The 14,925-nt window shown below is 45.5% G+C and overlaps 1 protein-coding gene across 4 annotated transcripts in view; it reads left to right on the top strand.

The window, feature by feature from the left end:
* The window catches only part of LOC144130229 (uncharacterized), a 75,110-nt gene that overhangs the window by 37,960 nt on the left and 22,225 nt on the right, over positions 1–14,925 (top strand). For all 4 annotated transcript variants that reach the window (XM_077664205.1, XM_077664202.1, XM_077664203.1 and 1 more), the window contains one exon: positions 358–407. In XM_077664205.1, coding sequence (XP_077520331.1) covers positions 358–407 — 50 coding nt within the window. The remainder of the gene's footprint in view (positions 1–357; positions 408–14,925) is intronic.

Raw genomic sequence — 14,925 nt, 5'->3', positions numbered from 1 at the left:
CGCTAGAACTTTATGCGCTAGGCACCGAAGGTTTCCACTACGTGGTTTTCTCCTCTGGAGGACGCTGTAGAAACGCACAGTGTTAAAAAGCGCGCTTTGCACTAAATTTCTACCTTTATTATTTACAGATACCTCCTGCGGTAGTGATAGCATGTCGAGCGCCCTCATTGTATGAATTGCTTTGCGACGTTAAACCGCTTAAAGCAAACCAATAAGGAAGGGGTACATGAAGGACTGTAAAAAAATTATGTATTGCCTCTCTCCTAGCCCATTTATTTTGTAACCATGCGCTCGGCTGGTAGAAACATTACTCAATGATTCTTATGTATTGCGTTTAACTCCCCTGGTATTTTGCAGCTACCAAAGCTCCCATCTTTCCTCCACAGCTGGACACACCAGCTGGACCGGTTAGTATTTCTCTTCGATTTCATTTACCGCAGATCTAAAGGTACGGAGGCAACAGCCTATACAGCATACTGACAATATGATCCTTAGTAAACGTTTGTTCAGGTATCATGTGAGCAGCTTTGCAATAGATATATATTACAAAATTTGACGCTGCTCCAAAAATACTGGTTCACTTGCACATGGATGTTACGAAATCGTACATGGTCTTATCTGGAACTTATTCACCCGCTGTTTCTTTATTTCCTGACATTTAGAATTCATACCACCAGAATACTCGCAATTAATTAATACTTCTAGCAGTCTGACTGCTGGAAAAGCTTGAACTACCGACCAATACGCACTGATTGCGTTTACTTAGCCGTAACTGTTGAAGGAAATATTTGTGGTACCTAATGGGTGAGATTTAAATTTTTTGCTGGTTTTAAAACTGCAGTATAATTCCCTAAACTGATGAGGGGAGGTGAGAGAAGTTTAAAAAATGGAGGGGAGAATTAAGTCCCGCCTTGAAGGTGTGAAGCGATAACTTCAGTGGGTTGATGCCCATATATGCAAAATTTGTCAATCTTAACTTAAAACTCAACGAGTACTTGGAGTGCTCATAACTCTTTTGGCGCAGTGGTATAGCCGTTAAGTGATGCGCACATCCCTGCGATGGCAGCGGCTGTCATCGATGGGGCTTGTGAGCCCAGGTAGCTTTACGTGGGCAACTTCTAATCAATAATTTAACTGAGACCTGCTATGATGCGCACTTTTCTCCCATTACGGTGGGCAGGTTGTGATGAGGCCACAGGGTCACGTGACACAGGTGGCCCACCTGCCCCCTAGGTGGCTTGTATGGAAATTTTTCGCGGAATTTGTTTCGCGGTCAACGACGATGCATACGAAGACGACGCCGACGGCTAGCCGGGTTTTCTGGGGCAGGAGCTGCTTAACGCTGTCGCGTAAAAAACTGAGCGAAAATAATCTAAAGAAACGCTAAAAAGAGATAAGCTGGGTTACAGGGAGGTTAAAGTTTAGAATGTACAACCCTTAAGCGACACCACAAACGTCTGCACCACACTGTCATCATGTTTGGGGCAAAGCGCAGGTAGGAATAAACAGGGATACTGGAACGTTAAAACCGTTATCTCGAGAGACAAGGAACAGCCAGCAAGTGGTACTACAAGCTGCTGCACTACTGTGACCAGTTAACATCGCAAACATTTTTAAACAATGCAAATAACACCTCTTTGTACACTGGCACCTTGATTTTAGTGCTATTAAAGAGGTGTTTTTGTGGTGGTGCCTAAGAGAGTATATAATAAAAAACGTGCCGTGCAGTTGAGAAAAACTTTAAACGGTCCGAACTCAAGCCCGTGAAGGCTAAGTCAAGAGCCATCGCCCTCTGCAACGAATTGGAGCTGCAAAGATTAGCAAAGTCTATAAGTGACTAAGGGCAAAACTCTTAGCATGTTTTTTACAGCTAAGACCCACAAAGAAGGTGTACCATTCCGTTGTATTGTAAGCGAAAGCGGATCTTGGCAACGCCTTGTTAGTCAGTTCCTGCTGAAGCATCTTAACCAGCTTGGGGTCACTGATCTTTTCGCAACAAAGAACTCTTTGGATATAATTGAATTTCTGGACGGTAATCGGCAAATTGGGTATTTCTTTTCTGTAGATGCTAAAGATCTTTTCTGCTCCATTCCCCAAAAGAATTGTTCACAGACGTTCAAGCATGCATTGAAGAAAGCGGGTGTACATCTTTTCAAAACGCAGCTGGTGTGTCAGTAGGGAATTTCATGACTTTGTTAGAATTTCATCTTAATGCCACAATTCTACAGTTTGAAAGTGGATCGCTTATACAGAAGAAAGGGATTTGTATTGGCTCGTGTGTGGCCCCGGTTCTGAGCAATATTTTCCTTTCAATGATTTATCGAAGTGTGAATGAGCAGTTGAACAAGAATAGGGTAAAGAGAGTTTTCAGATACGTCGATGATTTTTTAATCCTACTAAAAAAACAGGAAACACAGTCCTACTTAGGCACAGTTAACGAGGTTCTAGCAATTTTTAGTGAAAACGGAGAAGGCTTAGAATTTACACAGCAGCTACCTGAAAGTGATGAACTGCAATTTTTAGACCTGATACTTTCCATAACCAAAGAGAAAATTTGCTGGATGTAACACCCTCGCGCCCAGAAAGGTTTCTTGTCATATGAATCGGCACACTCTAAGACAGTGAAGCGAGCCATTGCTACGTCTGGTTTAAATGCCGCTATTGCGAAATACTGTTGCCATGCAATAGAAAGGGGCTTCCAGTTGCAGATGATAAGGCTTCAGGATGCAGGCTTCCCGCAGACTGTACTGACTAGTGTGGTGGAGTCCCTTCTTCACAGTATAAAAGGCGTGGAACGTAAACAGCCTATGCCTATTGAGGAGAGAATTAGGCCAGAAGTGGTGCCCTGCTCCCACCGCGTTGTCCATAATCTGAAAAAAGTGTCATCAAAATTCAAAGTTCCAATTGCATTCTCTCCTCCCTGTAAGCTGACCTCATTATGTCCTCCTGTAAACTCAGAAAAAAGAAAAGAAAAAGCCGGCGGAACCAGGCATGCCCGTAGGTACGTAGAATGCAATGAACGAGTTGTTTATCAGATCCCGCTCGCGTGTGGGAAAGTGTATATTGGGCAGACGGGGCGTTGCCTAAATGAAAGGTTGAGGGTGCATGAGCGTCCGATGGGGACGGGAACAGGTTCTAATCTGCCTCTTCACTGTAAGGACTGTGAACAAAGCACCTGCGGGCCCATTCTTGAAAAAACTGTAGTTTTAGGTAGAGGCCGGGATCGAGTGTCCCGCGAATTAAAGGAAGCCTTTTTAATTAGGAAAACGGGTCTGAGTGCCGTTAGCGATGCTTCTATCTTCTTGTAAAAAAACGAAGAAGCCTTTTTAGGAAAGTTTCCCTGATAAGCACACGTGTAGAGGTGCTATGGTTTTTTTCCCAGTGTAATCTGAAAGGTTGAGTGCACAAAGCCTTTTAGATGTTTTCTTGTCTCACGCGCTTTTTATGTTTTTTTACGGTTTTAATGCTTTTTGGTTGGTCGTCATCCTTTCAGATCCCAATCAGTCATGTTCCTTTGGTCCTTTACACCACATGCCATGCCTGTTAATGTTCTTTCTCCAATCTTATCGTTTTTAACTAAGTCATGTGTTTAGTGTTTTTCTTTTTTTATCGCTTTCATGACTCTATTCATCTTTCTGACGTTTGCTGCAGCTAATAGGTGGCGTGACGGTGAGCCTCTATATTATGTGTTTCTTTCAATAAAAATCAGTTGTCAGGAGCGCGTTGTCTTGTCCACCTTTCTTGTGATTGTCTCTTATTTTGCGCCAACGTTTGTACATAGAGCTATTAAAGAATTGGACTTTTAACGTTTAGATTTTTTTACACAGGAAGTACTATCACCAGTGTGAGTTCAAGACTGCAGAATTCACTTTAAGCTATATTTGTCTGGCAGCAGCAAGGCAATGACGGGCGTGGACTCTCTCGCATTTTTGTGTGTCCGGCACATTTTTGAGCCCGTCTTCTGCGTTAACTAGACATTTGTATACTGGTGTCTTGGGAATAACTTTAAATGTGGGCTGAATAATAGCAGGTTATAGAAAGAGCGATTCTATGGCTGGCTTCAGGCGAACTGGGCTTTTTAAAGTATGATGCGGTGGGAAAAATTGTTCAACTCAGCGACTGTTCTGAAAACGAAAAGTGGAAATGTAGATGCAGTCCCCGCTATTACAAAAAAAAAAACCTTGTGATGTGCGGTACACGCTATAAAACACTTATTATGTCGAAAAGTGGAGCTCAAGGGCAAATCGTGATAGAGGTTGTGAGACATCCCTGTGATTTCATCAGAGGTTGTGACGGCGAAGTGAGCCTGCTTCATGCTGGAAGTAAATAACACTACTACACCACAGAAACATTACATACAATAAAACGGCTGGGTTTTGATCCACTTTCTCAGTATGAACTAGAATTGTTCCTGCGGGATCCCAAATGGCCAAAACGAAATCTAACTGCAATTGAATGAGAGCTTTTAACATGATTGATAAATCAAGGACTGAATTATACCCAGCCAAGAATGGAGTTTTGTTAGTGTGTTAACTATCGACATTATATACGCGTGCAACGTGCAACAGAACGTGAGGACATAACGCAGCCGACGGGTGATATGCGGAGCCTTTGATAAGTAATTTGGAATAGACATATCTTGAAGAAAATGTAACGGAAACGTTTTCCTGACAGATTTTCAGATCATGATTGAAGTGTGTCATTAATCATGTAGTTTCCATAATTAGGTGGTAATAACTTATTGAAGATCGATGTGAAAGTCGTCTACCTGGCAAAGAGATAGGAAAATGGTCGATTACTTATTAAGAGGTAAGCTGTCGGCGTATATAAATATAGTGAAATAAAGAGAAGAAAGACCTACAAACAAGCCCCGTCGCACGCCATACATGATGTGATTGGGGCGAAAAGGGTGTAGTTTGTTTCCACGAACAGTTCTTCACGAAGTCATATAAAATCATCCAAATAGTCTGAGACCGGTTGATAAGCTTAGTTGAAGCCTTAGTTTCCTCGAACAGTTCATGAAGTCATATAAAATCATCCAAACAGTCTGGGACCGGTTGATAAGCTTAGTTTGAGCCTTCTGTGGAAACAGTGAAATGCCTTTCCATAGTTTATATACAGGGTACAAACAGGAAGATGGGGCTAAATCTTGTGCTTTCATCATAAAGAAATTTAGAAAGTTGATAGGAACCTTAAATTCCTGATGTAATCACTGCTGGTTACGATGCAGACATCTACAAGACGCAAAAAATTTGCACTGTGTAAATAAATAATAACATATCGAAATATTCAAACAACCCTTTGTTAGGGATGTGGCTGAGCGGTTGCGAAAAATTTTACAGATTATGGTGTCTTCAGGTGTTAGCGACCGCACTGAGTATCTGCCTGGCTTGCAATAAACGAATGGTTTGAAAAACGGTGCCAGAACTATTCTCTACTAAAAACAATTGTGTTACATGAATAGCCAAGCCAGTGGGGCTGCTTCAGAACCGGCAAGTGATCTCGGGCTATAAGGCAATGCTCGTCAAGGTTTAGCTATAACGCATTTTTACTAAGCCAATAATGAAAAATAAGCCGCCTATCAGTCAAATCGTTCGGCCAACCTGGACTAGTAATTAGCAACCGACACCTACAAGTGTACTATTTCAATGGATAGAAGCGCGAAGAACAAGGCGCCAACACGCTCCGTTGTTTCAATTCCTTTTCACCGCGCTTTTACTTGGGTGATAGCAAAAAGACCCTAGACACGTCCTTTATACATTCTAGTACGATTCTAACGTCTTTTCTCGTACCACCCAGTTAAAAGCGCGATGAAGATAAATTCCAACAGCAGGGCGTGTTGGCGCCGAGTTCGAGTTTCTTTCCATCGAGGTAGTACAGTAGTTCGGAAGCGATCTTCAGTTCACAGTGGCTGGAGAGATGCTCATTATAGCGGCAGTCAGGTCTCTAGCGCTGATGAGGGAGCTAAAAATCACTAAATGCAGATATTGGCCGCTACTCAGCACTAAACTAGGGAGCATTTCCTGGAAGAGCCTTATTCAGGGACGTCGTGTCAGGAGTACTAATCGCAGGTGCACTGCTGCAGGCTAGTGGATTCGCCATAACAGAGAACAGCTACATGAATGACTGAACGAAGGAGAGATGATTTCACAAGCGCTGAGTCGTCGTCTCTTCCTTCCTTCTTGGCGCTGTTCTATTCTACCAAACTTTTACACGTAGACATGGGGAATGGCATTAACAAGCAGTACTGCAAACTGCGTTATTCAAAAAATAAAAAACCCGCTCACTATATATGCACTGTCTTTTCCAAAATTAACAATGCAGAAGGGAGTTTTTTTACCCGTGCAGTAAACCAATTGTAGGGCTTCTTGTGCTATGAATCTCTACAAAATAAGGAGAACACTTGCCATCACTTTCAAGACGCCCATTGCCTGGTTACCTCTTGCGAAGAAGTTATACTTTAACTCTTCAGAAATCGAGATTCCGGACCAGCTAGCCAAATCAATCAGCCACACATCTCGACATTGTCTAGTCACCATAATCATCATCATCAGCCTGACTACGTCAATTGCAGGGCAAAGGCCGCTCCTATATCTCTCTAATTAACCCTGTCATTTGCCAGCTGCGCCCACCCTACACCTTCAAACTTCCTAATCTCAATCGCCCACCTAAGCTTCTGCCGCCTCCTGCTACACTTGTCTTCTTTTTGAATCCCCTCCGTTACCCTTAAGGACCACCGGTTATCTTGCCTTCGTATTACACGCCCTGCCCAAGTCCACTTCTTCCTCTTGATGTCATTAATCCGCGTTTGCTCCCTCCCCACTCTACCCGCTTCCGGCCTCTTAACGTTACGCCTACCATTTTTTTCTTTCCAAGGCTCGCTGCGTTGTCCTTAGCTTATTTCCCGTCTATGCCTCTTTCACTCTTTCTTTTATCGCTCACCAAGACATTTGTTGCTGCAGCCACCCCCACGTACGTCATCCCGCCTAAACCACAGTAACCCAATCGCACGCATTAAAACCCGCACCTCCGCAATGAGCAGTTCATTTTTTCCCGACGCCATAGTGCTGTGGAATGGCCTTCCCGACAACGTAATAACATGCTCCGATCGCCGCCTTTTCCGCGAGAAACTGGCTAATCACTTCTCATAAACATATTCATACTGCGACACCGAAGTGCCAACTGTTCCTTGTTTTCTTTTTGTATGTTTATTTCTTGCTTTTAGTTTTTATATTATTGTACACTTTTTTGGTACCCCGTGTATTTTTCCCCCTTTCTTTTGTGTTCTCTGCTACTACCCTCCAACCTGTATGTACGCCTCCCCTTATGTAATGCCTTCGGGCCTTTAAGGGACAAATAAATGAAATGAAATGAAATGAACTGAACTCTTTTACTTAGCCTCCACGTTTCTGCCCCGTAGGTGAGTACCAGTAAGATATAGCTGTTGTACACTTTTCTCTAGGGTAGATATTGATAGTCTGCCATTCATGATCTGAGATAACCTGCCTTATGCGCTACACCCACTTCTTATCCTTCTAGTTATTTCCCTCTAATTATACGGATCAGCTCTCACTATCTGCTCAAAGGAGATTATTTTGTCACTTGGTCACTTATATCAATAAGCCTAAATTAAATTTTAAAGGAACGAGGTGTAAAGAAGACGACGTGGATTACCCGAAGAACAAAGAAGATGAAGAAGCATTCGTTGAGCTGGAGAGAGATGATTGGTGGAGAAGCATTCAGTGAGGTGGAGAGAGATGATTGGTGGAGAAGAGAAGAAGGAGGAGACGACGACAAGGCTTACGCGGACTAACGCCAAGGCTATAAAAAGGCGAGGGAGAGCGAGGGATGGGGTGGGGGAGAACAGAGAAGCGGAGGCTCCTGCGGGTCAGGGACGCTATGGCTGAAAGAGAGCGACGCCGGCTACTGCTCCGGTGAACTCGCGTTCTACGCCTTCGCATCGTGGACTTCCTACCGTGCCTGAGCCCGTTCCGGCGAGTCAACGGAGGACGCTACCACCTGATACGGCCAGGGGTCTCTCCAGCGCTGTTGCCACCGATCCAGGTGCTGCCCCCAACGCTAACACCGGCATCACCTCCACGGGCGCTTGAACCGGGAGCTTATACGACGAAGCCAGCGACGCCGCCAGCGACGCCAGCCCCAGCACGTCGAACTCCGCCTCGACGCCGGCTACTGGATCCATACAACGCTGCAGCCGATCCGAAGCAACCGTGAGCACGAAAGCCGACCACTAACAGTAGAACGCTAGTAGTAGATGCTGGTAGCAGTGTTCCCGGGTCGTGTGTATTTGTAGTCTTTGTATTTTGTGTTAGTTTTGTTAGTTTCGTGTTCTAGTTTGTGTGTCACGTAGGGTGTAATAAATGTGCGTTTCTATGGGTACACCTGTCGCCTAGTCCATTCTTTCGGTCGGAGTGTTATTCGGGGTGATCCGTGACAAACATAAGTGGCGAGCCTGTGCCAGGATTCATTTGCTTTTTTTCCTTATTGCTTTCAATCGGATCTTTCCGGTCTCTCGACGGCAGAAAGTATGGACTTGACAAGAACGTTAGAACTAGCGCTCAAGCTAGGGTTAAGCATGGAAGAGGCAATGCGTCTGTACGTGGAGGAGGGAAAGAGGCAGAGAGGGGAAAGGGCGCAAGCACGCGCAGACACTCGTGAGGCAGAAGAGCGAGAAGAAAAAGAGCTCGCGAGACAGAGAGAAGAGCTCGCGAGGCAGAACAGGAGAAAAGAATGATAGAACGGGCGAAGGAGTTTATTATGTGGAAACAGGCGCATGTCGCGGGAGGGTGTGAGGAGATCACGTACAATGATCAGCGTTACTTAGCGGGTAGAGAATCTCCTAGACCGGTCAGAGTTTGCCCAAGAAAGCTGATGGCTCCTTTTGATGACAAGAGATGTTTTGGATGCATATCTGCAACAATTCGAGAGGTTAGCTTTGGGGCAAGGCTGGGAGCGCAGTGAATGGGCCACGGTATTGAGCATGTGTTTTGTCGGAGAGGCGCTGAATGTGTTTGGAAGGATGCCTGCTGCTGATTCCATGGACTGCGAGAAAGTAAAAAAGGCGCTCCTTCAAGGGTTCAGGCTTAAGGCAAAGTGTTTTCGTGAGAGATTTCGCATCGCGAAACCTGTGGATTCAGAAAGCGCTAAGCATCTCACGAGAAAAGAAGACACAGACAAGCGCTCTCTGGTCTTCTCGTCTTCGTCTGTTCGCGCTGTTCCACCCACCATGAACTGTTACCAACTAGCCCAACTTTCCATCCTTCTTCAGTGTATTTTTTCTGCACAGGGCCCTTTTTCGTGTTTTAACAGCGCTTGTCTGTGTCTTCTCTTCTCGTCTTCTTCTGTTCGCGCTGTTAAACCCACCATGAACTGTTACCAACTAGCCCAACTTTCCATCCTTCTTCAGTGTATTTCTTCTGCACAGGGCCCTTTTTCGTGTTTTAACTCAGCGCTTGTCTGTGTCTTCTCTTCTCGTCTTCGTCTGTTCGCGCTGTTCCACCCACCATGAACTGTTACCAACTAGCCCAACTTTCCATTCTTTTTAAGCGCTAAGCAGTTTTCCTGCAGGCTGACCAAATATTTTGATAGGTGGCTTTATATGTCAAACACAGAAAAGAGTTTTGAAGGGGTGCGCGACAAGCTGGTCACAGAGCAATTTTTAGCTTGTTGCAGCTCAAAGCTAGCGCTATTCCTGAAAGAATGAAAGTTGTGTTTAATGGAAAAGTTCACCGACCGCAGACCGATTCCTCGAGGCTGAAGGCTAAGAAATTTTAGTAAGGCAAAGGAGGAAACCCAAAAGACCTTAGAGACAGATGCGGCAAAACCAAGAGCATATGGCGGTGCATCTAAGGCACCAGTAAGGTGTTTTCTCTGCGGCAAGGTGGGACACCGTGCAGTTGACTGTCGGACTAGTACCGCTGCCCGAAAAACACAGGTTGTGTGTCAAGGTTGTAAGAGGAGGGGTCATACTCTGGATGAGCGCCGATACAGAAAGCAGGACCGAGCTGCATGCGCTGTCGACGCTATGGTAGAACTTGTCACGCCACCTGAAGTTCAACAGCTGAAAGGAGAGCAAGCGTCGCTGGAAAATGAGGCGGTGGGTGGAACACTCCAGTCGAAACCAGCAATGCCGGCGGTGGTTGGGCAAATAGGGGACCGTCCTATATTGGTGCTTAGAGACAGCGGAGCCAACAAAGTTTTGGTCCGGAGAAGCCTGGTGAAGGACGAGGATCTTACAGGGGAACAGTCGGCCGTCACTCTTGTAGATAGCACAGTGAGGTACCTTCCTGAAGCCAGGATTCTAGTGTCCACGCCATATTATACTGGGCAGGTAGTGGCAAAATGCGTAGGCCGACCCATGTACGATTTCATCTTGGTAAACATTACAGCTGCAAGAAGTGTCGAAGAGCCCGATATCGAGTGGAGGATGCTCGACGTTGAAGAACATACAAAGGAGGAAAGGCCCGCGACCGCTCTGTCGGGTGCAGTCAGTTTCTCGTCGGCAGTGGAGACAAGAGCTCAAGCGACAGCCCGAGCAACGCAGCGTCCGCTGGCTACTGGATCCATAAAACGCCGTAGCTGCACCGAACCAACCGTGAGCACGAACGCCGACCACTAACAGCAGAACACTAATAGTAGACGCTGGTAGCAGTGTTCACGGGTCGTGTGTATTTATAGTTTTTGTGTTTTCTGTTAGTTTTGTGTTCTAGTGTGTGTGTTACGTACGGTGTATTAAATGTGCGTTTGTGTGGGTACATCTGTCGCCTAGTCTATTCTTTCGGTCCGAGTGTTATTCGGGGAGATCCGTGACACGCTTCCAGCACCTCACTGCAGCTGTGAACGGCTGTTCCTTTGCTAGACTGTTAAGCATTACTTTAGTTTCCTGCATGTTAATTTTTAGACCCACCGTTCTGCTCTGTCTGTATAACTCATTGATCATGAATTGCAGTTCCGCTCCAGAGTGACTCAACAAGGCAACATCATCAATGAATTACAGATTCTTTACTTATTCTTCATCAACTCCTGTCCCCAGTTGTTCCCAAATCAGGCCTCGGAATACCTCCTGTAAACAGGCGGTGAACAGCATTGGCGAGATCGTGTCTCCTTGCTTGACGCCCTTCCTTACTGCTATTTTATTGCTGACTTTATGGAGGACTATGGTAGCTATGCAGAAGCTATTTATATATCCAGTATTTTGACATAAAACTCATCTACACACTGATTTCTCAATGCTTGTATGACTGCTGAGGTTTCCTCTGAGTCAAATGCTTTCTCGTAATTAATGAAGGCTATATATAAGGGTTTCTCACATTCTGTGCATTTCTTTGTCACCTGATTGATAGTGTGAATACGAAGTGTTTCGTATATCCTTTACGAAGGCCTGCCTCATTATTTTGTTGATTAAAGCCTAAAGTTGCCCTTGTCTAAGGGCAGCCTTGTCTAGTAGGGCTAGCCTACCCGCGCTTCTCGAGGAGCCATCGTGCATTCCTGTTTTCAGTAAAATGAGAGTCACACATTTTGCTATAACGTGAACAGGCACCAACTAGGCATTGCATTTGTGACCAATAATGATACAGCTTACCGCAACAAATGTGTTTTCAGCATTAAGAAGAGGCGGTACTAACGCAAATAGTTCAAAAAAGAGGCACGAGCTGAAGGCTGTACGGGACTAGGCCCCAACATCCAGCCAAGTTGAAGGTAAGGGTAAAGGTAAAAATAGAGGCGTGGAATCTACAGTCAGTAAAGTAGAATTGCAGTGCACTGTACCGATGACCAATGTCTTTGCCACAATAGGCATGAACCGGCCAGCCTGTCACGCAGTATAGATACGATGGCGTAGGTTTGAACAGTAGCAGCAGAGAGCTTTATAAAGAGCGCCCACTACGAAACAGTTTAAGATAATAAGCGCTTTTTCCGCAAAGGTATTAACAAACAGGGAGTGGACTTTGAAGAGTGAAAGCTGAGACTAAAAATTGAATTAACCTCGTTTTCTGCGCCAGTGTTTAGAATTTTTCAACATGAGGAAATGCGAGACAAGGTTTGACGTAGCGGCGATAATATCGTGAGGTCTTGCATTACCCGATATGAGACGACAAAACTCAGTAATACTATGAGAAAGACGCATATACACCAGTTAATGGATCAGAGAGAGAGAAATTTCGGCCCCTGCACGAGGACGCATAGGTCTCAGTGCACATGCCATGACAGATAATCCCGTGAAGGATACCACGGCGTCAGAAGTCGACATTTCGGTGGGTCTGTCTCTTCAATAAGACATGTTATCCGCTCCCGACAATGTGAGTTTTCCTATTGAGCCTTGGGAAGCTCTTGTCTGCTGAACGAACACGAGGAGGATTCCCGCTCCAACAAAGTGCGCGTGCTCTCGGTGTTTTTAAGACGGGGTGTTCCTCGCTACGAGCTCCTTACGCCTAATGTTTGGGTGTCATTAATCGGTCTTCGTACGTGACAGCGCATTCGCGAAACCACATTCACTCTCGCCTTTCTCAACGGCATCCGCTCGCTCATAAAGCGATCCGCCATATGCGAATGAACTCACTCATTATCTAATGCGACGCCAGTTCATTTGCACCTATGCTTCAAGAACTCCCGAGCAATCGGTTTCTGGCCAGCATTTACGGGCCGCGGAAATGGACAGCCTAGACTCGGCATGCTTCGATAGCGTTTTCGTTCAGCATCCTCCACCTTGCTCGATTATACGCCACTTGCTGCATGTGCGGGCGCTGGCAGAGCTGGAGCGCGTGGCATTATTCCGCTAGCTGCAGCAACTGGCAGGCTTGCTTTAGCGGAGTGGGAAGGGGGGCTGTCGCCTACTGGTGGTGCCAGCTTGACGAGTAGCTTGGGATCTCCTCGAGAGAAACTCGTTCGGCGCACCACGCCTACGGTCGCACCGGAGTCGCATCGAAGCGACGATGTCCAGATGCCTCAGCTACGCGGCTTGGCTTCGGATGCTAGCAAGGATCCCACAGAGCAGTATTTCGATCGCTAGCCACACTTGCGACTTTATTCATGGGCCTCACAGTACGGCATCTGCGTAGGGCGTCTTGCGATTCTTAAGGAGCTTCCCTGCCCTACTGAATTTTCAGAGGGTGCCCCAAGTTGGCGCGCCAATGGCGGGATTGTGGCGCGGTCTGTGACTAGAACCGCTCGGCTAGCTTGGACCACAGCTGCGGCCACGAATAACAACACACCGAGTAGTAGGCATCAGGCAAAGTAGTTTATTCCGGAACTCCACCACTGAATGCCTCCTCTTACCAGCACTGCCGGCAGGCGGGCGAGCAACGCAAAAGAGGGGCATCACCTTGACAGCTGCGGCTCCCAGCGTTGTCCAGACCAGAGTTGTACGTAATTGATTACTTGTAATTAAATACATTTTGCTATAATTTTGTAATCAATTGATTACTTTTCTCTAACAGTTCTGTTTGGGGCAATTCAGTTAATATTTTTCTGTAATATATTACCGGAAATAAATTACTTCTTTGGAAAAAAGCCTACTTGTGTAAAGCGGCCGTGACGATGTGAAAAAAGCCTACTTGTGTAAAGCGGCCGTGACGATGTGATTGCGTCAAATAGTTCGGCAGAGCGCAAAGGTGCGTATGGGGGCCTGACGTGTTGCGCTGTTCGCGGTCTTGGTTCCTGGTATAACTGGCGCCATCTATTGATGTTCCTTTCAATAGCCGTGCCAAGCTAATTGCTTGTAATAAAAATTACCAGTTTTTTTCTTTTAACTGTTACAAACAACGTCAAGAAGGCGTGGACGATGAGAAGGAATGCTTACAAAATGGGTGCTTGGTACCAACTGATTTATTTAGTTCAAAGGGACGTATTTCATAGGTACAATCGTCACCCGGACACAGCATTTATCACACGATCAAGAGATAAGCCTCACTTCACTGAAAACAGTCATGGAGTATTAAGAAAACACGCCAAAATTCTAAATCTCTAAGCTGCATTATCTTACGTTGTTAATGAAATGGATGTTCTGTAAAGCCGGTCGTGACGTTCAATGCTCTCTTCTAGTGTATCGCCGAGAGTGACTCGTCCGAAAGTTGGGAGAGCTCAGAGCAACTTCTCAACGGCTTCTGCGGCGATAAGCTTGGCGTCACTGTGACAATTCCGTTGCTAGGGCAACTAGTGTGGGCCGTTTCACGACCGAGAAGGCCCGGTCAGTTATAACGAAGTTTTTCAACCATAAGGAAATTGAAACCATATTAAGTAATGGCCGCTAGCTTAAGAAAACGGATTTTAGTAACGAACGTGACTATTCGCTTGCTGTCTGTGACAAACGCGCCAACAGCTTCGGTTCTCCAAAACGATTACAAACTAAAAAAAGAAGGTGAGCGCGTGCGCCTGACTTTCGACAAATTGTATATCATTCAGGATATTTATCTGTGGGATGTCGCGAGCGCCCAAGCCGTGCCAGGTAGTCATTACGCGGCAAACTGACCTGTTCCAACAGCCACCAATTCTTTCCAGCGTCTTCGTCATCCTCGTTGAACGTACGTGCTAGTTCAGAGAGCAGTAATAATTTCCTTTTCGCAAACATTCCAAGCGTACTTGGAAAATCTCTTGCCCTTTCTTCACTCGTCGATCCAACGTACGCTTCACTTCTGGTATTAAGTGAAACTTGGTTGGATGATTTCATTCCGGATTTCATGTTATTTCATTTTTATTTTCTTAAAGACCCCCTGTAGGTGGTTTTACATAAGGGGTGGGGTTAACATAAGGAAGCAAACATTTTTCATGATGACAGGTGGGATGTAATTTTTTATACGAAGGTTGATAGACAGGTGATGGCTGCAATTTCAATTCTTCTCAATGATGTTACCTTTCTTCTCAATGAATCCGTATTTGCTTTTTTCATTGTGATAGGCAAAATAGAAACAG

The sequence above is a fragment of the Amblyomma americanum genome, chromosome 4 (genome assembly GCF_052857255.1).
Source record: "Amblyomma americanum isolate KBUSLIRL-KWMA chromosome 4, ASM5285725v1, whole genome shotgun sequence".
Taxonomy (NCBI): domain Eukaryota; kingdom Metazoa; phylum Arthropoda; class Arachnida; order Ixodida; family Ixodidae; genus Amblyomma; species Amblyomma americanum.
The sequence above is the reverse complement of the archived record's forward strand: the minus strand, read 5'-3'. Positions and strand labels throughout refer to the sequence as shown.